Source organism: Mustelus asterias, chromosome 15 (genome assembly GCF_964213995.1).
Source record: "Mustelus asterias chromosome 15, sMusAst1.hap1.1, whole genome shotgun sequence".
Classification (NCBI taxonomy): Eukaryota; Metazoa; Chordata; class Chondrichthyes; order Carcharhiniformes; family Triakidae; genus Mustelus; species Mustelus asterias.
In genome coordinates, this window is record NC_135815.1 from 46,907,947 (window position 1) to 46,933,686 (window position 25,740).

Here is a 25,740-nt window from a genome sequence, read left to right on the forward strand (position 1 = left end):
ATGTTCCCTCTAATCCTTCTATCAATCACATTAAATTCATGCCCTCTGGTAATTGACTCCACTGCTAGGGGAAAAAAGTCTTTCCTGTCTACCCTATCTAGCCCTCATAATTTTGTACACTTCAATTAGGTCACCGCTTAGCCTCGTCCATTCTATGTAAAACAACCCTAGCTTATCCATTCCCTCTTCATCACTGTAATTTTCAAGCTCTGGCAACAGTTTTGTAAATCTCCTCTGCACTTTCTCCAGAGCAATTATGTTCTTCTTGTAATAATCTCTGGATTACTACCTAAACCAAGAGCTAATTGGCACAAGGTCAATAAGATTAAGGAGGAAAATGCATGGCTCAAAGATTGGTGTGGGAGGAATGGGTTTGAATTCATGGGACATTGACATCAGTATTGGGGAAGAGGGGGCTGTTCCGATGGGACAGTCTTCATCTGAATCATGCTGGGACCAGAGTCATGGCGAATCGTATAACGAGGACTGTAGATAGGGCTTTAAACTAAATAGTTGGGGGCAGGGTTCAGTTGTATGGAGAATTAGAAAATCAAAGTTAAAGGAGAGGATAGAAGTGCAGGTTAATGGAGCTGAGGGCTCAGGAGAGGTTAGTAAAGTTTCCAGGCCACATAACAGAAGAGAGTATAGAAGGTGGCAGGAACTAACCTCAGGCAGAGCAAAAAAGGTGACAAGTATGAGAAGGTCAATGCAGGACTGAGAGTGTTGTACCTAAATGCGCGCAGTATACGGAGCAAGGTAAATGAGCTTGTTGCGCACATTGAAATTGGCCAATACGATGTTGTGATGTGGGGCAGAAAATAAATTAGGAGATAGAAAAGGCATATAAAAAGGCAATATTACAATAACCATGGGGGATTTTAATATGCAAGTGAACTGGGAAAATCAGATCGGTAATGGATTCCAAGAAAAGGAATTTGTGGAAGAGATGGTTTTTTGGAGCAGCTTGTGACAGGGCATACTAGGGAACAGGCAATTCTGGATTTGGTGATGTGTAATGGGGGAGACTTGATTATGGAACTTAAGGTGAAGGAACCCTTAGGCAGCAATGACCACAATATGATGGAATTTACCCTGCATTTTGAGGGGGAGAAGCTGGAATGAGATGTAATGGTATTACCATTAAATTAAGGTAACTACAAAGACATGAGGGAGGAGCTGGCCAGAGTTAATTGGAAAGGGAACCTAGCAGGGAAGACCGTGGAACAGCAATGGCAGGAGTTTTTGAGAGTTATTTGGGAGCCACAATAGAAATTCATCCCAAGGAGGAGGAAACATGCTAAGGGGAAGACGAGGCATCCATGGCTGACGAGGGAAGTCAAGGACAGCATAAAAGCAAAAGAAAAAGCATACAAAGTGGCAAGGATTAGTGGGAAGCCAAAACATTGGGAAGCTTTTAAAAGTGAGCAGAGGACAGCTAAAAAACCAATAAGGGGGGAGAAGATGAAATATGAGTGTAAGTTAGCAAGTAATATAAAAGAAGATAGAAAGAGTTTTTTTCAATGTATAAAAGGTAAGAGGGAGGCAAAAATAGCCAACGGACCACTGGAAAATGAGGCTGGCGAAGTAATAATAGGAAACAAAGCAATGGCAGAGGAACTGAACAGTTACTTTGCATCAGTCTTCACAGTGGAAGACACCAATGGGATGCCAGAGCTCCAGGAGAGTCAGGGGGCACATGTGAGTGTAGTGGCCATCACTAAGGAGAAGGTTCTGGGGAAACTGAAAGGTCTGAAGGTGGATAAATTACCTGGACTGGATGGACTACACGCCCGGGTTCTAAAAGAAATAGCTGAAGAAATTGTGGAGGCATTGGTGGTGATCTTTCAGGAATCACTGGAGGCAGGGAGGGTACCAGATGATTGGAAAGTAGCTAAAATAACATCGCTGTTTAAGGAGGGAGGGAGGCAGTAGATGGGAAATTATAGGCCGGTTAGCCTGACTTCTGTCATTGGCAAGATTTTAGAGTCCATTACTAAAGATGAGATCGCAGAGTACTTGGAAGTGCATGATAAAGTAGGACTGAGTCAGCACGGCTTTGTCAAGGGGAGGTCATGTCTGACAAATCTATTAGAGTTCTTTGAGGAGGTAACAAGGAGGTTAGATAAAGGAAAACCAGCGGATGTGATTTATTTAGATTTCCAAAATGCCTTTGTCAAAGTGCTGCATAGGATACTGTTAAATAAGTTAAGTGCCCATGGTGTTAAGGGCAAGATCCTGGCATGGCTAGAGGATTGGCTGACTGGCAGATGGCAGAGAGTGGAGATAAAGGGGTCTTTCTCAGGATGGCAGCCGGTGACTCGTGGTGTGCCTCAGGGGTCAGTGCTGGGACCATAACTTTTCACAATATACATTAATGATTTGGAGGAAGGAACTGAAGGCACCATTGCTAAATTTGCAGATGATACAAAGATATGTCAGGGGACAGGTAGTATTGAGGAAGCAGGGGGGCTGCAGAAGGACTTGGATACATTAGGAGAGTGGCCAAAGAAGTGGCAGATGGAATACAATGTGGAAAAGTGTGAGGTTATGCACTTTGGAAGGAGGGATGGAGGCATAGACTATTTTCTAAATGGGAAAATGCTTAGGAAACCAGAAACACAAAGGGACTTGAGAATCATTGTTCAAAATTCTCCTGAGGTTAATGTGCAGGTTCAGTCGGCAGCAAGGAAGGCAAATGCAATGTTAGCATTCATGTTGAGAGGGCGAGAATATAAGAGCAGGGATGTACTTCTGAGGCTGTATAAAGCTCTGGTCAGACTGCATTTGGAGTATTGTGAGCAGTTTTGGGCCCCATATCTAAGGAAGGATGTGCTGGCCTTGGAAAGAGTCCAGAGGAGGTTCACAAGAATGATCCCTGGAATGAAGAGCTTGTTGTATGAGGAACAGTTGAGGACTCTGGGTCTGTACTTGTTGGAGTTTAGAAGGATGAGGGTGGCATCTTATTGACACTTACAGGATACTGTGAGGCCTGTACAGAGTGGGTGTGGAGAGGATGTTTCCACCAGTAGGAAAAACTAGAACCAGATGGCACAACCTCAGGCTCAAGGGACAATCCTTTAAAACAGAACTGGGGAGGAATTTCTTCAGCCAAAGAGTGGTGAATCTGTGGAACTTGTTGCTGCAGAAGGCTGTGGAAGCCAGGTCATTGAGTGTCTTTAAGACAGATAGATAGGTTCTTGATTAATTAGGGGATCAGGGGTTATGGGGAAAAGGCAGGAGAATGGGGATGAGAAAAATATCAGCAATGATTGAATGTCGGAGTAGACTCAATGGGCCAAGTGGTCTAATTCTGCTCCTATGTCTTATAGTCTTATGTGGTGACTAGAACTATTGACAAAATTCCAGCTGTGGCCTCACCAGCATTTTGCGCAGTTCCATCTTTACATCTCTGCTTTTGTATTCAATATCTTGTCCAATAAAGGAAACCATTCGATATGCTTTCTCAATCACCTTTTCCACCTGTCCTGCCACCTTGTGGACATGCACTCCATAAACTCTCGCTTTCTCAACCACTTTCAATATCTTCCCATTTATTGAGTATTCCCTTGTTTTGTTTGCTCTCTCCAAATGCATCATTTGCCACTTCTTTGTCCATTCAAACAAGTCATTGGTATCATTCTGGAGTGGACTGCTGTCCTCTTCACTATCAACTACTTGACCAAGTTTTATATTATCTGCAAATTTCTCAATCATGCCTCTCACATTTACATCGAAATCACTAATATATACCCGGGTAATTATAGGCCGGTGAGCTTGACGTCCGTGGTGGGGAAGTTGTTGGAGAAGATTCTTAAAGATAGGATGTATGCGCATTTAGAAAGGAATAAACTCATTAACGATAGTCAACATGGTTTTGTGAGGGGGAGGTCATGCCTCACGAACCTGGTGGTGTTTTTTGAAGAAGTGACCAAAATGGTTGACGAAGGAAGGGCCGTGGATGTTGTCTATATGGATTTTAGTAAAGCATTTGACAAAGTCCCTCATGGTAGGCTAGTGAAAAAGGTTGGATCCCATGGGATAAAGGGGGAGGTGGCTAGATGGGTGGAGAATTGGCTTGGTCATAGAAGACAGAGGGTGGTAGTGGAAGGGTCTTTTTCCGGCTGGAGGCCTGTGACTAGTGGTGTTCCGCAGGGCTCTGTATTGGGACCTCTGCTGTTTGTGATTTATATAAATGATCTGGAAGAAGGAGTAACTGGGGTGATCAGTAAGTTTGCGGACGACACAAAACTGGCAGGACTTGCAGATAGTGAGGAACATTGTCAGAGGCTACAGAAGGATATAGATAGGCTGGAAATTTGGGCAAGGAAATGGCAGATGGAGTTCAATCCTGATAAATGCGAAGTGATGCATTTTGGTGGGAATAATGTAGGGAGGAGCTACACGATAAATGGAAGAACCATAAAGGGTGTAGAGACGCAGAGGGACCTGGGTGTGCAAGTCCACAGATCTTTGAAGGTGACGTCACAGGTGGAGAAGGTGGTGAAGAAGGCATATGGCATGCTTGCCTTTATAGGACGGGGCATAGAGTATAAAAGTTGGGGTCTGATGTTGCAGATGTATAGAACGTTGGTTCGGCCGCATTTTGAATACTGCGTCCAGTTCTGGTCGCCACACTACCAGAAGGACGTGGAGGCTTTGGAGAGAGTACAGAGGAGGTTTACCAGGATGTTGCCTGGTATGGAGGGGCTTGGTTATGAGGAGAGATTGGGGAAACTGGGGTTGTTCTCCTTGGAAAGACGGAGGATGAGGGGAGACTTAATAGAGGTGTATAAAATTATGAAAGGCATAGATAGGGTGAACGGTGGGAAGCTTTTCCCCGGGTCGGTGGTGACGTTCACGAGGGGTCATAGGTTCAAGGTGAAGGGGGGGAGGTTTAACACAGATATCAGAAGGACATATTTCACACAGAGGGTCGTGGGGGCCTGGAATGTGTTGCCGGGCAAGGTGGTGGAGGCGGACACACTGGGAACGTTTAAGACTTATCTAGACAGCTATATGAACGGAGTGGGAATGGAGGGATACAAAAGAGTGGTCTAGTTTGGACCAGGGAGCGGCGCGGGCTAATTGTTCCTGGTTTCTCGTTTCAAGGCTTCATTCTACGATCATCTTGCTGGTGCCAGTACAGAGTGAGACTGCGGATAGTTGGGAACCTGTCTCGGGGGCAGGGAATTCATATGGTGTTCGTGGAAGTGGAAATGACTAGGGTTGGGAAGCATTTTCCGATCGGGGCCATTGTGATCTCCTGGACTCGTTTCGATCGCCTCAGGGGGTCGGAGAGGAATTTCCCAGATTTTTTTTTCCCCATATTGGCCCTGGGGTTTTTCACTCTGGGTTTTCGCCTCTCCCTGGAGATCACATGGTCTGGAATGGGGGGGTGGGGGTAAGTTAATAGGTTGTAATGAACAAAGCATCGTAGCTGTGAGGGACAGCTCGGTGGATAGGATATTGGTATGTAGATAGGCTGGAAAATTGGGCGGGGATCCTGGATTCAGGATTCAATCCTGGACCGGGGAGCGGCGCGGGCTTGGAGGGCCGAAGGGCCTGTTCCTGTGCTGTATTGTTCTTTGTTCTTTGTATATACAACAAACAACAAGGGTTTCAGGACTGAGCCCTATGGAACACCACTGGAGACCATTTTCCATTTGCAAAAACATCCATCGAGCATTGCTCTTTGTTTCCTGTCACTGAGCCAATTTTGGATCCAAACTGCCACCTTCCCCTGAATCCCATGAGATTTCACTTTTCTGACCAGTTTGTCATGTAGGACCTTGTCAAATGCGTTACTAAAATCCATGTGGGCAATATCCACTGCACTACCCTCATCAATCATCCTTGTTATTTCCTAAATATATTCTATGAAGTTAGTAAGACACAATGTTCCCCTCACAAAAGCATGCTCGCTATCCCTAATAATGGGCGGGATTTTACGACTGGAAATTCTTGCCCGAGGTCAACAGACATTTCTGCTGTCTGCCCCTTGCCCACTCCGATTCCGTGGTGGGTGCGGTGGTAGAATTCCGATGCATGTGTCCTTTTGCCTCCATCTTCTCCTCTCACAGCTCACCGAAATGTGTTTGATAGCAAAGATTTGAAGAGCACTTTTCAACACTTCAGTGAAGTGCAGAATGGCTGGGGCAAAGCTTTCCTCCATCCCATTAAAACCAGCAGATTGAATGTTATGATCCAGTTAAGGATCGTTAACTTGAAATAGAAATCTGAAAACCTCAATTTAACCTATAGAACAATGCCACAATGTTTCACTTTTTAACAAAACAAACTTTATTGTATATAAAAGACATAAAGAACACAAGCAATGTTAACTTAACAGTATGGTTTATCACTGTGCATTATGCACTCAGCTTTACTTCCCCAAGAATTCTCTTGTAAAACAGATCAATCTTAAATTTATTTACTTCTGTCGGGATCATACACAAGTATGCCACAGTCCTCTGGAGAATTATCCTCAGCTCCAGCTGTTCTCAAAGGTAATGCTTTCAATTACCCTCTCCTGACTGCAGGCCTCAGTCACTTGTTACTTTGTCAATACTTCTAAGCTAACTGACTGGTTTCTTTCTTATGCAACAAGATAATGTGGGACCTATGGTAAATTTCCCACTAGCTTCAAAATGGGGCAGCACAGTGACACAGTGGTTAGCACTGCTGCTGCACAGTGGCTAGCACTGCTGCCTTACAGTGCTACAGACCCGGGTTTGATTCTGGCCTGGGGTCTGTCTGTGTGACATTTGCATGTCTGCCCCGTGTCTGCATGGGTTTTCGCCAAGTGCTCCAGTTTCGTCCCAGAATCCAAAAATATGCAAGTTAGGTGGATTGGCTCTGATAAATTGCCCCTTTGTTTATTTGTGTGCAGGTGGATTAGCTACGATAAATTGCCCCTTAGTTTGTCTGTCTATGTGTGTCTGAGTGTGGCTATGTTTGATGTGGTGTAATGCCCTTCAAGCTATGAATCCCTGACGACAAACAAGTGACCTGTTCCAGGAATAATTAGCTACAGAAACAGACAAAAGTATGACCGATGCACTTTCAGGTGCGGAAAGGTTGAAAGATAGGCAAACTTCCAGCTTCCATTCCTCACAAAATTCAAACTGAAATTAAGACTTACCTGCCTTGCATTTGGTCAATGATGAAGTTAGTGTTTTATTCTGCCTATGGTGCACATCTAATTATTTTTACTAACTTCTCTCAATAAACTGACAACCACATGAGATCTAAACTGCAACTAAAAACCTCTCCCAGCAAACAGCTAGGCAAATTGAAACCAGAGAGCCTTCCTGAACTTCACCTATCTCCATGATCACAGACCCTGCTGTGTGCTATACTCAAACTGACCTCCAAACCAATTATTTCTCATTTAAAATTTCTCCAGCTAAGTAAGCCCATTTGCTGTTTCATAACTCCATTTCTTCTGTTCTGATTCTGTTAAATAAACATGATTAACCCTTTGAATTGCCATTTATTTAGGTTGTACAATATTCATGAAAGCCTAGCATTTTGATTACCGTATCTTTATAACATTAATCTTCCCAAAACTAAACATTACTTCTGAAACATTGGCCCAAATCTTCCAGTCTCCAACAAACCAGGGAAAAGAACAAAGATAAAAAAAGAACAATACAGCACAGGAACAGGCCCTTCGGCCCTCCAAGCCCACGCCACTCCCTGGTCCAAACTAGACCATTCTTTTGTATCCCTCCATTCCCACTCCGTTCATGTGGCTATCTAGATAAGTCTTAAACGTTCCCAGTGTGTCCGCCTCCACCACCTTGCCCGGCAGCGCATTCCAGGCCCCCACCACCCTCTGTGTAAAATACGTCCTTCTGATATCCGTGTTAAACCTCCCCCGCCTCACCTTGAACCTATGACCCCTTGTGAACGTCACCACAGACCAGGGAAAAAGCTTCCCACCGTTCACACTATCTATGCCTTTCATAATTTTATATACCTCTATTAGGTCACCCCTCATCCTCCGTCTTTCCAGGGAGAACAACCCCAGTTTATCCAATCTCTCCTCATAACTAAGCCCTTCCATACCAGACAACATCCTGGTAAACCTCCTCTGCACTCTCTCTAAAGCCTCCATGTCCTTCTGGTAGTGTGGCGACCAGAACTGGGCGCAGTATTCCAAATGCGGCCAAACCAACGTTCTATACAACTGCAACATCAGACCCCAACTTTTATACTCTATGCCCCGTCCTATAAAAGCAAGCATGCCATATGCCTTATTCGCTACCTTCTCCACCTGTGACGTCACCTTCAAGGATCTGTGGACTTGCACACCCAGGTCCCTCTGCGTATCTACACCCTTTATGGTTCTGCCATTGATCGTATAGCTCCCCCCTACGTTAGTTCTACCAAAATGCATCACTTCACATTTACATAAGAACATAAGAAATAGGAGCAGGAGTAGGCCATCTAGCCCCTTGAGCCTGCCCCGCCATTCAGTAAGATCATGGCTGATCTGAAGTGAATCAGTTCCACTTACCCGCCTGCTCCCCATAACCCTTAATTCCCCTACCGATCAGAAATCCATCTATCCGTTACTTAAACATATTCAACAAGGTAGCCTCCACCACTTCAGCGGGCAGAGAATTCCAGAGATTCACCACCCTCTGAGAGAAGAAGTTCCTCCTCAACTCTGTCCTAAACTGACCCCCCTTTATTTTGAGGCTGTGCCCTCTAGTTCTGGTTTCCTTTCTAAGTGGAAAGAATCTCTCCACTTCTACCCTATCCAGCCCCTTCATTATCTTATATGCCTCTATAAGATCACCCCTCAGCCTTCTAAACTCCAACGAGTACAAACCTAATCTGCTCAATCTCTCCTCATAATCTACACCCCTCATCTCCGGTATCAACCTGGTGAACCTTCTCTGCACTCCCTCCAAGGCCAATATATCCTTTCGCAAGTAAGGGGACCAAAACTGCACACAGTATTCCAGCTGCGGCCTCACCAATGCCTTGTACAGATGCAGCAAGACTTCTCTGCTTTTATATTCTAACCCCCTCGCGATAAATGCCAACATCCCATTTGCCTTCTTGATCACCTGTTGCACTTGCAGACTGAGTTTTTGTGACTCATGCACGAGGACCCCCAAGTCCCTTTGCACAGTAGCATGTTGTAATTTTTTTCCATTTAAATAATAATCCAATTTGCTATTATTTCTTCCAAAGTGAATAACCTCTCATTTGCCAACATTATACTCCATCTGCCAGATCCTCGCCCACTCACTCAGCCTATTCAAATCTCTTTGCAGACCTTCCGTTTCCTCCACGCAATTCACTTTCCCACTTATCTTCGTGTCGTCAGCAAACTTTGTTACCCTACACTCAGTCCCCTCCTCCATGTCATCTATGTAAATAGTAAACAGTTGAGGGCCCAGTAGCGATCCCTGCGGCATGCCACTAGTCACCATCTGCCAACCAGAAAAGCACCCATTTATTCCAACTCTCTGCTTCCTGTTGGATAGCCAATCCCCAATCCACGCTAACACCCTACCCCCAACTCCGTGTGCCCCAATCTTCTGCAGCAACCTTTTGTGAGGCACCTTATCGAAAGCCTTTTGGAAATCCAAAAACACCACATCTACCGGTTCCCCTCCGTCAACCGCACTAGTCACATCTTCATAAAAATCCAGTAAGTTCGTCAAACACGACTTTCCTCTCATGAATCCATGCTGCGTCTGCTTGATCGAACCATTCTTATCCAGATGGCCTGCTATTTCTTCTTTAATGATGGATTCCAGCATTTTCCCAACTACAGGCGTTAAGCTAACTGGCCTGTAGTTACCCGCCTTTTGTCTACTTCCTTTTTTAAACAGCGGCGTAACAGTAGCCGTTTTCCAATCAGCTGGCACTACCCCAGAGTCCAGTGAATTTTGATAAATAACCATTTACGCATCCGCTATTACCTCTGACATTTCTTTCAGTACCCTGGGATGCATTCCATCCTGCATTTATCTGGATTGAACTCCATCTGCCATTTCTTTGCCCAAATTTCCAGCCGATCTACATCCTTCTGTAGCCTCTGACAATGTTCCTCACTATCTGCAAGTCTAGCCATTTTCGTGTCGTCCGCAAACTTACTGATCACCCCAGTTACACCTTCTTCCAGATCATTTATATAAATCACAAACAGCAGAGGTCCCAATACAGAGCCCTGCGGAACACCACTAGTCACAGGCATCCAGCCGGAAAAAGACCCTTCCACTACCACCCTCTGTCTTCTGTAACCAAGCCAGTTCTCCACCCATCGAGCCACCTCCCCCTTTATCCCATGAGATCCAACCTTTTGCACCAACCTACCATGAGGGACTTTGTCAAACGCTTTACTAAAGTCCATATAAAGTCCAAAAGATGTATCTTTCAACCCCAAAATGCGTTTCAGAAGCCCTGATGCACTGATACCATTGGAATTGCCCAGGAAGTTTGAACAGATGTCAGAATGAGTTTTGGCTGAGAGCCCAGACAGCAATTTGAATAACAGAACACCTGATCCCCAGTGGAAACATTTTTTGATTGACAGTTAAGGCATTCTGAACTCTGTGGTCAATCTGACAATGTTTTCTGATAGATGTTAAGTGGATTCAAATACTTGTGGGTTTGTGATTTTTGAAATTTCAGTCATGACCTTATTTTTTATAGGTGGAAACTAATCAGTTGAGAATATTTTTTTCATGCACGGTTCTTTTTACACACGTCACTTTACACTACGATGTTCATTGGTTCTAGAAAGTGTACAGTTGGTCCATGGGCATGAAAGTGGCAGAGGTTGCTTGGGGGGGGGGGGGGGTGGGGGGAGGAAGGAGAACCAATCAAACTTGCTTTTTAAAAAGTCCCTCAGGCAGACCAGGGTTCATAATACCTTTATGGGACCGTGAATCAGAAATCTTTAAAAACTTGGCTTGACTCCATGAAAATTGCAAATGAATAGGAGATACCTATCTCTGCAATGGAGTTGACCAGGTCGGAAGTGCCAGATGTGGACATCTGACAGGAAGGAGCCTGCACCCTTTAAAGACCTTCAAAAATCGCACAGCCCAGTTGGGAATCCCAGACTCGGGACCCGCCAACCATTTTTAAAGGGCTCCCAAGTTCCTCATTCAGTGAAAATCCAGGCTGTGCTTTCCAGAATATGAAAATTAGTACATTAAAAAGAGATATGACTTCTGCATAGGTTCTCTCTGCTGTTCCCAAGGTTTCCTGTAGTGAGAGTTTTTCAGGATTCTGCATTGGAACAGTGGACAGAAAAATCTGAGGAAGGTAAGTTGGTAGATTTTCTGATCAGTGTCAGAAACAGGGCTGCAATTCTCCCAAAGAAGTTCTAAGTGTCGAATTCTCAGGAAAACTGGTGTCAATCATGCTGTTTTTTTTCAGTGCAACTTCAGACAAGAATCTCCCTCATACCTGTGCAACGCAGAGGTCACAATCAGGAATATCAATAAATGCTCGGGGGCGGGGCCGACTCACGCCAGAGGCTGAGAGTTCCAGGCCTCTCTGGATGCGCAGTGGCCCCGATCTGTCAGTCTGCAGTTTGCTGGCCATCTCGATCACTGGCCACCCCCCCAGTGCTGCCCCTCCACCCCCCCATGGCTCAATTGCGGCCCCGCATCCATTTGTGGGCCAGCCCTGAACCCTCCCCCCCCCCGCCCCCGCCCCCTCCCCCCCGTCCCCGGCAGTGATGATCTTCCCCACCCCACCCTGGCAGAATCACCCGAAGAAAGCAGACACCCTCCCCTGCCCCCAGCTGACCACTTCCCCTCCAGCCTGCCCCAATCACTGGCTTTCCTCCTGCTCCCATTGATCACAATGGCAGAGTGGCAGCGGGACCCTTGATTCCCTCCAATTGCCCCTAGGCCCTGCCCCCAGAAGGCCCCGCCCTCTTGGCACTGCCCCATGCCCAATGGGCAATGCCAAAGCACCCCCTGGGCATGGGCACTTTGCCCCTTGGGAAGTCCGGGGGCACAGGCTGGCACTGCCAGGGTTCTCATGGCCAGGGCGCACCACCACCCACCGCCCAACTCCTGTGCTGTTTGCCCCCCCCTCCTTCACTCCAGTGGGGTCATCCCACTAGTTCCCCAAAAGTGGGGAGCCAGTCTGAACCCCGCTGGAGTGAAATACTCCTGCCGGGGTACAAGATGCTAGTGGGCCCGGAGAATTCAATCCCCAGCCTGGTAATCAGATTTAAATTACATTGAAAGTAGATTTAAATCACTTACCTGGTGTTCCCGCTGGTTTCCGACAGCGCCAGGAGATGTGCACACAGTGGGAACACATGGGCGAATCCAGCGAATCTGCGGACACGCAACTCTCCCGGCCCACGGCACTAAAAAATTAGCGTAGCGGGATGGGAAAATTGTCCCCAGGGGTTCTGACCTTGATTGGAAGATTTGGACCATTAACATGAACTAAATATTCACAACAATTTGCAGGCCATTGATGAGAGCCAACATCTACTCTCCTTTAGGGGGGCACAGTGGTTAGCACTGCTGCCTCACAGCATGAGGGACCCAGTTTCAATTTCAGCTTTGAGTGACTGTCTGTGTGGATTTTGCACATTTGCCCTGTGTCTGTGTGGATTTCCTCGGATTCTCCAGTTTCTTCCCACAGTCCAAAGATGTGCAGATTAGGTTGATTGGCCATGAGAAATTGCCCCTTAGAGTCAGGAGGATTAGCAGGGTAAATATGTGGGTTACGGGGGCCGTGCCTGGGTGGATTGCTGTCAGTGCAGGCTCAATGGACCCCTTCTGCACTGTAGGGATTCTATGATTCTATTGTCTATTGCATCTGGTTCCCCAAGCAGCTGGACACTTTTTTCATGAAGGTGGATATCAACCCAAAGGCTTGAGATTACTTGACACTCATAACAGAGAAACGATTCATCAATAACTCTCTGAAGGCATGTTTTGCCTCTGGAAATATTGATAAAACCTCATCCATTTTTGCTGCTGTTACAGACTAGTCCCCTTCATTGATTACACATGAGGTTCACAACTGTGTCCAACTGACCAACTGTGCTCAGATGGGAATGCGAGGAGAGGCCTTGAGAAAGAATAATAGGTGGAGCTGAAGGATGTGCTGATCTGAGTGTGCAGGAGAAGACTGCGAAATCAGTGTAACTGAGTTGTTATTGAATGGACACTTGGGGAGTCCGGTGTTCTGCTGCCTCCCACCCTGCAAACAGGGACTTTCCTTTGTTGCCAAGAACTTCTCCTGCTCACTTGTGTTGCTCACCATGTGACAAGCCATTACCTCCTTTAAGATTCTACTAAGGTGTTTGTACTTGAGCGAGCAGGAGTTGTGTGAGAGTTGAAAGATGCTGCTTTTATGAATTGTGCTATCTTCTCTTGAGATCTCCTTGGCCTCCTCCAACACAAACTTGTACCTTGAAAGACCAGTGTGAGATGAAAGTTGTGAATTAGAATTGACAAGGGGAAAGGGCTCAAAATCATAATAATTGTGCAGATTATTTTATTTCAATTACTGATGACATCAAGTCAATATAGCTGATTGTTGTGTGGCTGTGCGCTATCTAATTCTGTCACCAAGTATCCAGGAGATCTCCATCTCTCCATTGCAAGTGGCCATACACTCTGCCATCCTATCACTACACCCTCTTCTTCGCAGTGGGCAAAGGTGGAAATGACCTGGTCACCACTGCAAGTTCTCTGCCTCTTCCTGGTGTTCTGCAGTATGCAAAATTAAATGCTTTGAGAGGATGAAAGGACAATATTTGCAAATGATGATTTTGAAGGATAAATGTGAGATATCAACAAAATGACAGTAAATGTAGTGGTGTGTGCTCAGATGGGAATGCGAGGAGAGGCCTTGAGAAAGAATAATGGGTGGAGCTGGAGGATGTGCTGATCTGAGTGTGCAGGAGAAGACTGGGAAATCAGTGTCACTGAGTTGTTATTGAATGTGCCATGCCACTCACATTTCTGGCCCCGATAACATCACTGAACCTCTTGTGGTGCTGTATCCTTAAGACTGCACTCCTGCTGCATATCTCCTCAGCAATTTCAGTCACATCAGTTTAGTCTCAAACTACAAATTAATTCATTGTCTGAAATGTATTCTTTTTGCATCTCCTCTAATTCTCCCTATAATTTCAACTTCAATCTGAGGAAGATGTCTACAGCATATTTGTTGAATGCAGACAATAATTCAATTGGTATATTCGCTGTCTCTACCTCTTAACACTATGCCTCTGCATGAGCAACAGTACAAGAGATCAACTAATAGATTGAATGAATACTACATGCTTGCATATTACATTTGTTATGCAAAATATTTACAAGAGCAATACATTATACTTGCAGTTATGTTACTTTTATTCTGACATGTACTGGACAAAGCATATTTATAATATAATAAAAACTTGCATGAAGATTTAATTTATATCATCCTCTATCGGTACGTTCATCTGATCAGTGAACCCAGTGTTAACAGTTTTAATTATTTATTATACAATTTATTAAATGTGCATATGAAATCAAAATAATGTATATTTGCTTGGTGAAAGCTGCACCACTGAAAATGTAATATTTTAAAATGTCAGTAAGTTATCCAATTGCTATTATTCTTGCATATCAGGTTTATTTAAAATCAAAATTTTTGGTCAACCAACTTAATCTGCTTTAAGTATCATTAGATATTTTTTGTATTTGGCACCGACTACGATGCTGTAATTACAAACACAGTTGAAAACAACATTATTTCACAAGAACAGTAACAATTTTTTTTATTCCTGTCAAGCATCAGGTCTAGAATTATTTTCCTTATGCGCACATAACTTATCATTTTACTAAAATCACTTCCTTTAACTTTTCTATCACTCACAGGACTGTTTTGATTTATGGCATATATTCAATATTACCATAATACCAAGAGCCTGAAAAAGACAAATGTTCCAACAATTTATTAAACAGTTGAACCTTTCATGTACATGAGCAAAAGAGGTGGAAGGGAATAATTTATAACATACACAATTACAGAATTCAGATGGCATTGTTGTAAACCAGAATTTGCAATGATAGTTAATTATATTAGAATTTCAGACTGCATTTTAATTGCCTTGTGATGTCATCCACTCATGTCTACCCATGTATATATAAAAGACAATATAGGGGATATTTGTTCATTTAAATCAAGTACTCTTACAAAATCATACCACTAGTCATTTGCCATTTATATACTTAATCATGGGAACAAATATACACAACAATACCATATCCAACTGCAACACCAGGACAACCATTAGAATTTTAAAATATTTGACTGCAGCAAAACATACTCCATAACCAATTGTGTTTGCTTGCTTACCAACTAAACAATAAAGAAACCAATTTTGTTCAGTTAAGAGTTTAAAAAATAAAATCTAAAAACTAACATTAATGTCAGTAACATCATACTGGCATTTTTGAGAAGTCAGCTGACTCATCTGAGGGTTTATTTGCCATTTAAATTACAAGGGCTTATCACTCCTCTGCAATATTAAATACAGATGACACATATAGTTCAAGATTCTATTTCATGAAATCTCCAGTTATGTTGAAGTCCCTACATGCAACCATTTAATCAAATTTTGTAATAAGCTGAAAATGTCCATGATGCCCAGACATTCAAAAATGTTATAAGCAACAAGTATGCATTGCAGCAAATGTTTCTTGCAAATAATCTGCTTTATCAGAAAAAATCTACAGCTCCAATTCTCAGTATATCATTTGTCAAACCAAAATATGGAATAGAAGCTTGCACAGTTTTTGACAAAAGACCTGGTCTTGTAACTAAATTAAATGTTAAAAATTGGACATTTATTCCATGTTTTGTACATTTTAAACATTTTAATTTTCCTTCAAAAGGATGTTATTATACTTTGATTAACATAAATCATTCATTTTTCCTCCCATCTTCCTACATTAGGGAATCATAAATTTGTTACAATGAAAAGCAGCACATCCTTCCGCTGTCAACCTATTAATAGCGCACAAACTGTTGTGGTTAATAACACTTCTGTACATCCCATTTGTAGTGTTCTCTACAACCAACAGATCAGTTATGCATTAAATTTCCAATTCATCTCGCCTCACAATTACATCTGCTATACATGACACAAAGACAGCAGTTACCAATTTCAGTCCAGACATGAAAAAGATTAAAGATGAAACTCATTAATGTATATTTCCTGTCAGAATACTAAATAAAAAATGGAAGAGGACCCTGGGGCGAATAATCAATAACTCAGCTCCTGTATTCATCACATGCAAAATTAACAATTAATTGGCATTCATTCATTCAATGAAAAATCAGGACAAACTATCAGCAAAGTTAGAACCAGTGCAAAAAATGATCACACGAAATAGATGGACTTCAAATTCATCCCACATGTAGATACACAGTCTACATGACCTGTCAGCAAGAGAAAAAATGTGACAAATGGAAGCTTTCCCTTAGGTGAATGGATTATTTTCTTAAAAAAACATTTTGTCCACTTTAAAGCCAAATAAAAATTTACCAAGCTAAGTTAGTAAACGTATAACCAACAACAAACCTGCTTGACAAAATGTAGCTAATTTCTTTTTGAAATTTTTATATTTTGACCAAGATTTTCAGAACGTTCCCCCACAGAGAAACATCAGAACAACATTTCCAGAAGGATCCTAATGTTCTTTACAAGAACACAAAGTAAAGGTTAATCCCAGCCTGAATATGAGTAAGGAATATTTTTTACCCATTTACAGATCTTATTTTTCCTTGTGAATCTAAATGCAAGTACACTGGCATACCACAATTATCAAGAATACTTGATTGTGCAACATTCAGCTGCACAGCAGGGAATTGTTTATTCAATAACTCAAAGGTTGTACAAAAATGGGTGACTTTTGGAATAAAAATTCAAATGGGTGAATACTTTTGAAATACTGGATTTCTTTTCCATATAAACATTTGTGAAATTCTGTGGTTTGAAGTAAATTCAAAATCTTGGGTGGGATTCCTGACTTTGTTAATTTTAGCATAAAAGTAGATACAAATAAAGCAGGTGTAAAATCTAAATATAAATTGCCAATAGAATATTCTTCCATGTTTCGTGCTACTGAGTTCCTACACATCTAGAAATGTATTACTGAAAATCTGTGAAAAGCGAGAATAAAAGTCAAAATTCACTTGTTAAAGTCATTAGAAACTCTTTCCTCAAGTGTAGAATGAAATTGAAAACTATGGCAAACTATGTGTTCATGAACTTGGCAAACCAAGATTTTCTTGTATCATCAATACAGTGATTAGAGCAACAAAACCCATGCTGCATAAGTTTATATTACAGTGGTATATCTGACAGATACTGTATTAAATAACAGTGCATAAGACCATGCAACCGCAAATATATGATTGCAAATTGATAAAATTACCCCCACTTATCAGCTTATTACACTCTCTCTTCCAGGTTATATTTAGCATCTGTTTTTAGTCTATACTAAGCCTCCAATTTTCCACTTTCAGTCTCCAGTATATTGATCAGACTATCTCACCCTGAGTTACCTTACTGTATTTTCTGTTCTAATTGAATTATTTAATTTACTATATTCTTATGTTGCCTCACTCCTGTTGCTATGTTAGAATCACTATTAAACTTGTAGCTGGCATCTTTTTTTTACTCTCAGTCTTGCATTTCTCTCTCCATGTGACTCTATCATCCCAATGCCATTATATTCCAGATAACACAATGAATAATATTTTAGATTGTTGATTATTTATGTTATTTGTGTCATATTTGGAAACAACAAGATAGATTCAGGTAATGCAAGATGACATCTGAGGAAGTCACAATTGAAATCGACTGATGGAAAGCTACAAGAAAAATTTAAAATTCTCAATGTTTTGGAAAAGCTTGGTGAACCATTTCTAATCATTTTCAGCAGGAAAGTAAGGACTTGCAGCAGAAGCAAGACTTTGTAGATAATTCACAATTTTCATTCAGATATTTATTGCAAAAGTGTTGCAATCTACAGATCAATTAATAATTCCATGGCATTTATAATGATTCTTTTCATTAATGGTTTATTCATTTTGACACAATTTTTAACCAATTGTTTCAAATGGCTAAACAAAAGGATTAAAGAATAATAATAACTGGAGAAAGTTAAGCTTTGATAGTGCACATATAATATTTCTACATAGTTTGTGTGTTTCCAAAGAAATAATTAAGGAAATTTAGACCTTGTAAACATGCAAAGGCTTTTAGCTAAAAACAGACAGAATTATATGGAAGTGGCAATAGTGCAAGGCAACATATGACATATTCAATTGAGTAATATATTTAGGCAACATATATTCATGAGTGAAAGGTGGCTTCCATCATACTAGATGTTACCTAAACTATTACAACACTTGGAAAATATTCGGCTGTAACTTTAAATGCAGGTATTTTAAATTATGATTTGTTTTACAGCTTTGGTAGATTACAAAAGATACACATTAATCCCTGGTATTCATATCATCTGAAGTGGGGCGAGTGGAAGAATTATGGATGCAAATTATTATTTGTAATTTTTTTTACAGTTAAAAGGAAAGAAGTCAGTGGAAAAGATATCCTTTTTTTTGCTTTTAGGTTGAAGATTTGTAAACACTTATTTGGTGTTGGAAACTGCATATCTCATGCCCCATATATTACGTTGTAAGAATGTTTCTTCTTTTGAGAAGATAGCCATTGTAATATTTTCATATATAGAAAAGAACAATACTGTTACATATTTTGCACATCTACTAATAATTCTTTGAAAATTGTCTTTACATTGTGCATCTTGAGAAAAAAGCCAATGACATGCATGTGTAGTAATTCTACTGAAATATTGATTTTTGGACCTAGCAATGAATTGGGTCATATTTCATTTGGAGTGGCAACACATGTATCCAACAGCATGGCTACATTTTGACACAAGCAAAATTAGAGCCAAATCTAATTAATGTGGTTTCCCTCCTTTCATAACGCTAAATAATTACCAGAGGCCCATAGGACTGCAAGCCAACAAATGAGCCACTGCATCAAGTACTTAATATTCCTATTTCTTTTACAAATCACAGGAAGAGTTAGCACAAGAATTAAAGAAATTAAGCCCATAGAATTTAATCTTTACACATTAAGTTCATCTTCCCAATCACATAAAAAAGAATGTCAGGAATGGGCAAGAAAGTTAAATGGTCATTTTCTTTTCTTAAAAAAAAGTAAACATTGCATTTAACTAGTATCTTAAAGCAATTAACCATGCAAATTGCCCTGTATATGCAAGTAAGGTACATAACAGTTTAATTAATCTGTATGAACTGACTATGGCATTTGTTTTCTGTCAATTCTAAACAACATCATTTCGCAAATCTAGGAATGATGCATATTAAATTGTAAAGAATTAATCACAAACATGTATATGATCTGCATTTTCTAAGTTAGCAGCATTGGAAAGATGAAGTGTGACATTAACATTAAGAAAATTCTCGCTGGTTAACACTATTTTAGTAGAACTCCTTGAATTGAATTTATTAGAGTTGATAGGGGTCTCGCCCACCTGTTTCAGAGCCAGCAAGAGCCCTGCGTTGCCTCTTTTTGGGAAAGCTTAGTACATTAAGTGCCAATCAGGCACTGAACTCGACAGCGGTGTGCCTTCCTTAGGATAAAGGACCTCATGGTTAGAAGTCCCAACTGTCAAAAGCTGCCAGCCAATTATAGGCTAACAACACTTTGTGGCTTGGCAGCATCATCAGGGATGGCTCTCAGTGGGGCCACCCATTCCAAATGCTATGTCCCTCAATCAGGCACTTAATGCCTAACAACAAGTGATTCTCCCAGAAGCCCAAAAGCAAACACACCAGGATTTGCTTGTCAAGCTTCTTGCATGGTGAGCCCCATGCCTGCTGGTGCATGAATGCCAGCAGTAGTAATAATGAGGCTTTTAAGAGGACATTAATTGTCCACTTTTGGATCTCAATTGGCGTCGGGGGTGGGAACGAAAATTGTGGCGTTCTCCCCTGCCACCCTTCTGCCTGATTAAATGTGCCCCAGAACCAAGCTCACAACAGGGGAGGACATTAAGTTCCACCCCTAATCTTTGCATTCATAACTGGGAAAAAACCAAACTTGCACAATGGAAAACTAATCCAAAAATATAGTTAAAATTTGTAATTTCTTGCACCAATGTTATTTATTTAGTCTAATTCACTCAGCATACTTATTGTTCCATGATTGTGTTTCTGGCCTTTGATTTTTTTTTAGTAAATGTTATTTTTCATTTTATTTGTTCATTAATGGGATGTGGACTTCGCTGACTATACCCACATTTATTACCCATCCCTGACTGCCCTTGAGAAGCTGGTGGTGAGCTGCTTTCGTGAACTGTTCCAGTTCATGTGGTATCGGTACAACCACAGTACTGTTAGGGAGAGAGTTCCAGTTTATGGTTTAATTTTAAATAGAAAGGAAATTGAGACTTTTGAACCTTTGACGGTGTAAGATACAAGAAAGATGTAGATTATACCATCAAAATGTCAGTTGTATGACCTAAAAATAAGGCGAATTAAAGCAAAATTGATTTATATTGGAAAATGTCAGTAAACGAAGAAAGATAATGGCAGTACATATGAAGAATTTTGTCCATTTTTAATCTTAGCCCAGTGGATATTTTTCCCCTACAACTACCAACAGTTGTAATAATCAAAAAAAGGAATACAAACAGGGTTGTAGTCATCTTACCTTCGCTGCAGTCTTCTCCTTGAAAGCCAGTGTGAGAACAATCACAAATTGCCTTATCTTGTACAACAGAGCAGGTTCCACCATTTAGGCATAGACTGTGATTTGTGCAAAGATAGTTTTCATCCATCTTGATTCCTTGACCATCAATGAGTGTGGTGGTCCCATTTCCAACCCTGAGGTCAGTTATTAATCCCTGGAATGGTTCTTGATGTAATACTGAGGTTAATGTTACTGACAGCACCGATGAATGAAATTCTGGTGGAATTCCGCCAATATACAATTTGCTAAAGACGGTCATGTCTCTTCTCTTTGATTTAACTTCAACTGTTTTAATCTCCTCATCTACTATTAGTGTTGTCTTTTTGAAATTCCTCCGAATAACTATAGAATGCCAGATACTATCATTAACTTTAGTATCTGACTGCAGAACGGCTGCTTCAGCACAGAAAATTGAAAAGCGAAGTTGAAGATATCCATCAACAACTAGGAGTTCCAAAAAATCGCAGAATCCTTCATCATCAAAATACACCAGGAGACTACTGGAAATGTTGGTCTTCATATTAAAACTCATCTCACTTTCACAGCATGCATTCCACTTTGGGAACCTTGCCCATTGTCCTGCAGCTCCAGTAAATTCTAAACTGACCCCGAGGTTAACAAGGCATCCGAAAAGCAAGCCAAACCAAAGCAAATGGCCTTTTTTCTTGATGACAACAGCCATCTTTGTAAATGTTGTAGTTTGCTGGATAATGTACAGATTGCAAACAATTTGTAAAAAGTCCCTCAAGATGTGGAGATTTGCTGTGCGTTGCAAAATGTATTCCTTTGTGAATCCAACAATTAAAACAAAGTTAGTGAAGCAGCGCTCTAGCAAGGTACTGATGGCAGTCTTTTAGATTAAGAATTAAAATGTTGAGTCATCAGAACAAATGGTATCAGTGGTCCATATCCACAGTGGATTTTGTTTTGTAATCAGACTACAGAGGTAAATATTTTGTGGTTCCAGATAAGAAAACAAATGGTATTTAATTTTTCTCTGAAAAAAGAACTTATCCACGTGTAGATCCAACAGATGACTTTCTCCAGTCTTACTTGAGTACTTTCCTTCAGTAATCCCATTAAAATACCAAAACTGTTCTTTGTGACAGATTCCCAGCACAGATCCTCAGACTCATGCCATCATATTAAAACAGACACTCTGAGTCATCACTCGTGGCTTCCTTGGCTGCCTACTTCGTAGTGGTGCTGAAAACCATAAACCGTCAAGTAGCTCAGCAGCCACTTGACATGCAAAGCCTATCAGTAAGTCTTCCTTTCAGGGCCAAACTGTGATTCCAGCCTTTACAGCAGCTCCAACACAACTCGCAATCTGCAAGGAATGAAAGCAATAAATAATAGCATGACCCTTAACTCAGTTTAATACCATCTTACAATAATGTACGTGATAGGCTCCCTGTAAAGGGCTGCTACTGGGATAAATCATTTTCCATTGCTTGTGCAGTAATGAATGTGCTGAAACTTTAAACTCTTATTTATTGTTACAGAATAATTAATTGCACGAGTCATAAACCAACTCAGCCAAAAGTGCAACATGAAAGTCACTTTTTCCAATTGTTTGACCACATTCAATGTCAATCTTCTTTCGTATTAATTTTTATTTTCAAAAATTCTTTAACCTTTTCTTCTTTGTTACAACAGTTGGTCCTTACATTGTTATAAAGGTTTGCTAAGTTACATTTTTTATATTGTATTGAAAGAAGAGAGAATATTGTGACACATATAGAATTCTAAAAAGGTAAATTAATAATAGCGCACTTTGTAGCTTATGTTACTACGTAATGTTATCAAAAAGGAAATGGTGGCTTAAAATTATTTAACATCAGCAAATTCAATTGTGCTCAACTTGTTTTCTCTTTGCCACACTGGAGAAATGGCTGCAATTGTTATTTGCCATTACTCCTATTTAACATTCATAAACCAATGGAAGTAAGGAGGATGTTGACAGCACGTATTCTTACCAAAAGTACATTTGAGGATAGATGTTTAATTATGAACACTCCAACTAATACACCTGCGTAATAATTAGAACACCTTAATTATATTTATGAAGCAACAAATATCCGAAAACTAAGATGTCACGAAGATAGTCGGCATTATGCAACCTGTTTAGAACATTATTTGGAAAGGAGAGCGCGAGCTGGAGAACCATATCAAACTCAACATAAGGGGCAAATAAAGAAAATTGTGATTACCTGTATTCATCTTCTATAGTTTAACGCCAGTGTTATAGTTATTAGTTGCATTGAACAAACTAGGTGGAAGGAAACTTGGGATATTTAAACTGTTAATCATTTAATTTATGACGATCTGGTTGTAAAGTTTCGATAATATCAAACTCAACATGAATTTGCGTAGCCATTCTAAAACTGCGTACAAAATATGTACAGCAATCTCTTTCCTATGCCCCAATTCCAAACACATTTTTGACACACCGCCATTTAATATTAAAGTTACTACTTGGATCGATATTTCGACGCTGAACCTCGATATCGAATTAACGCTTCAATAAAAAAAACTAGCAAGTACCAGCAATTAATAGTACTGTAGTGGACAATAGTCTTCACCGAGGGGGAGAGAACACATCCAGCTCAGGACGATCCTTCCAGGTGATCCTATCCAACGGCATTTAGATTCCGATTTTATATACACCACAAGTTACATAATTACCTACCTGCGAACACCGAATATTTTGACTGCGTTCAATCGCATACTGGAACGCAACCAAACAGGAGTAAACTACATCAGAACGTGAGAAAGCATTAAGCGCGACGACAATGGGAATATAAATGTGGCACATTCCCGAGAATCATTAGGTAGCGCGATCGGCATAAATGTTCAGTTTATGGAACCGGCATGTATGTTGAATTTAATATAAAGCTCAATGGAACAATATATGTCAAACATGTTCTACCTATGATCATATTATCTATTCTTCTGGCCATCAAAATTGGAGTTTGGTCGCAGGATAAAGATTATTCCATTCCTAAATAGACCTGTCGCTTATATTTGGTTTAAGCATTAATATTGGACAGGCATTAAAGCACGCCGTTAACTATTTAGCATTCAAGCGCCATGAAAAAGGGCCTTTTATAATGTTATTTACAACAGCATCCAGAACGAACCGTTAATTGGCATTTCACCACAATTTGTCGTTAATTCTAGTGTCTAGATCATCATCCTATTTTAAAAAACTGCGAATAATAAGGAAATCCGCCGTCGAAGCATTTCAAAAATCCACACACACGTTCATTACCAGGAGATCCTTGCCTGTCATCTCGGATCAAAGGGGAATTATGTTGCAATTATACAAATGATATATCCTAAACTGTGCCAGGGTTTTTAAATGGTTATGGTTCTGATAAGATGAATAGACGGCAGCACCCACCCCCTCCCCATTTTGCATGTAATCAATTTATAAAACATGCCGAGGAGCTGACGCCGGATGAACCCGAATTGCCAATTTGAGACAACAAAACGTACGTGCGATACCCTCCGGATCAATCAGGGTTAGAAAAGTGCCTTTCTTAACGAGAGGCAGGTACAGAGCGAAAAATAAAATTTTTAAAATCCCTGCGTTCAATCCATAAGTACGTGTTGCGAAGCATCACCTTCATCATCGCGATGTTCATGCCGGGTTTTACCTACAGCAGATGTGCACCGCTATGCCCATCTCTGGTCAGGGCCACAGTCTGTACAGCTTCGCCGTTACCAGCTCCTGCATTACATCCTATTCAAATATGGAGTTTTACCTGCAGTACATCCCCTGGACGTCAGAAATGACTCTCGGCCTTCAAATGTGAGATCAGATCACATTTAAACGTTTTTTTCCCCCCTCGCTCTCCCTCGCTCCGCTACTTGGTTCTCCCGCCTCTGTTTACAGGACAGCAGACTCCCCTCTGGCTCCAGCTCGGTTTGTCAGCGGGTTGCTTGAGCTGAGCGCGTCACACGGGCGTTTCTCTCGAAGCAAACCAGCGCCGACTCTGCAGGAGCATCAGCAGCAGCAGCACACAAGCGAATCTCTCTCTATCTTCTCTCTCTCTCTCACACACACCGCAGCGTCAGAAATCTTCCTCATTAATTTATCACCACAAAAAGAATACGATGGGAAGAACCATATGCTCCACCACCTCCGCGAAGTCAACACAGAATACAGTGGATTGCAAAATAAATAACTGCTCACCCACATCGAATAAAATTGTTTTGCATTTGTAGGATGTTTAATGGCGACCAGGTGAAGAAGTGACACTTGCAAGAGGACACCCTTCAGGTGTGCTTCAACAGAGTCTAACGATGCATCACACTCCAGCAACCGAACTGGTAGCAAATCGCTCCCAAGTTTGTTTCAGGTTTGGAGACGGATTCACACCGGCACAATCAAAATCCAATCCAATTAGTAGGATTTCAATGCTGGTGTTGACAGCTGGCAGTATTACGCCCTGACATCTGCATGATGACAAAAAAGTTTGATATTTAGGACTGGCCTGCAGGTGGGGTAACACATTCAAGAAAGATTTAACAGCAAATGTAAATAATTTCCTCTTTTGTTCTACTGCACTCTACCCTATACAACAGTGATGGATACCCTCCGTCAGTAAGTGGCCCTCCTTCAACTTAGTGACCCGCAAGATTGAAATCAGATTTGTTCACTTACCATAACCCCATTAATAAGATTAAATGCACATCAAATATTTCATAATGAGTTATAGAAAATGCATAATCATATATATATTCTTAGAACTATCATCAACTTCAAATGATAAAAAATAAACACTTTGGTTGCAGAAGGAGTGCACAACTCCGTCAAAAAAACTATGCAGATGGACATCAGCGAAATGTGCCAAACGTGCGTGTGGGCAACAGTCAACAAAATCTCTCATGGGCCGCACCTCAGAATCCAGATGGGCTAC

At 41.2% G+C, this 25,740-nt stretch overlaps 1 protein-coding gene across 2 annotated transcripts in view; it reads right to left on the reverse strand.

The window, feature by feature from the left end:
* Positions 1-25,177, reverse strand: part of nrxn1a (neurexin 1a) — a 1,876,664-nt gene extending 1,851,487 nt beyond the window's left edge. For both annotated transcript variants that reach the window (XM_078229844.1, XM_078229842.1), the window contains exons 1-2: positions 24,583-25,177; positions 20,774-22,142 (exon numbers count right to left, since the gene is read on the reverse strand). In XM_078229844.1, coding sequence (XP_078085970.1) covers positions 20,774-21,494 — 721 coding nt within the window. In that variant the 5' untranslated portion in view covers positions 21,495-22,142; positions 24,583-25,177. The remainder of the gene's footprint in view (positions 1-20,773; positions 22,143-24,582) is intronic.
* Between the last annotated feature and the right edge of the window lie 563 nt (positions 25,178-25,740).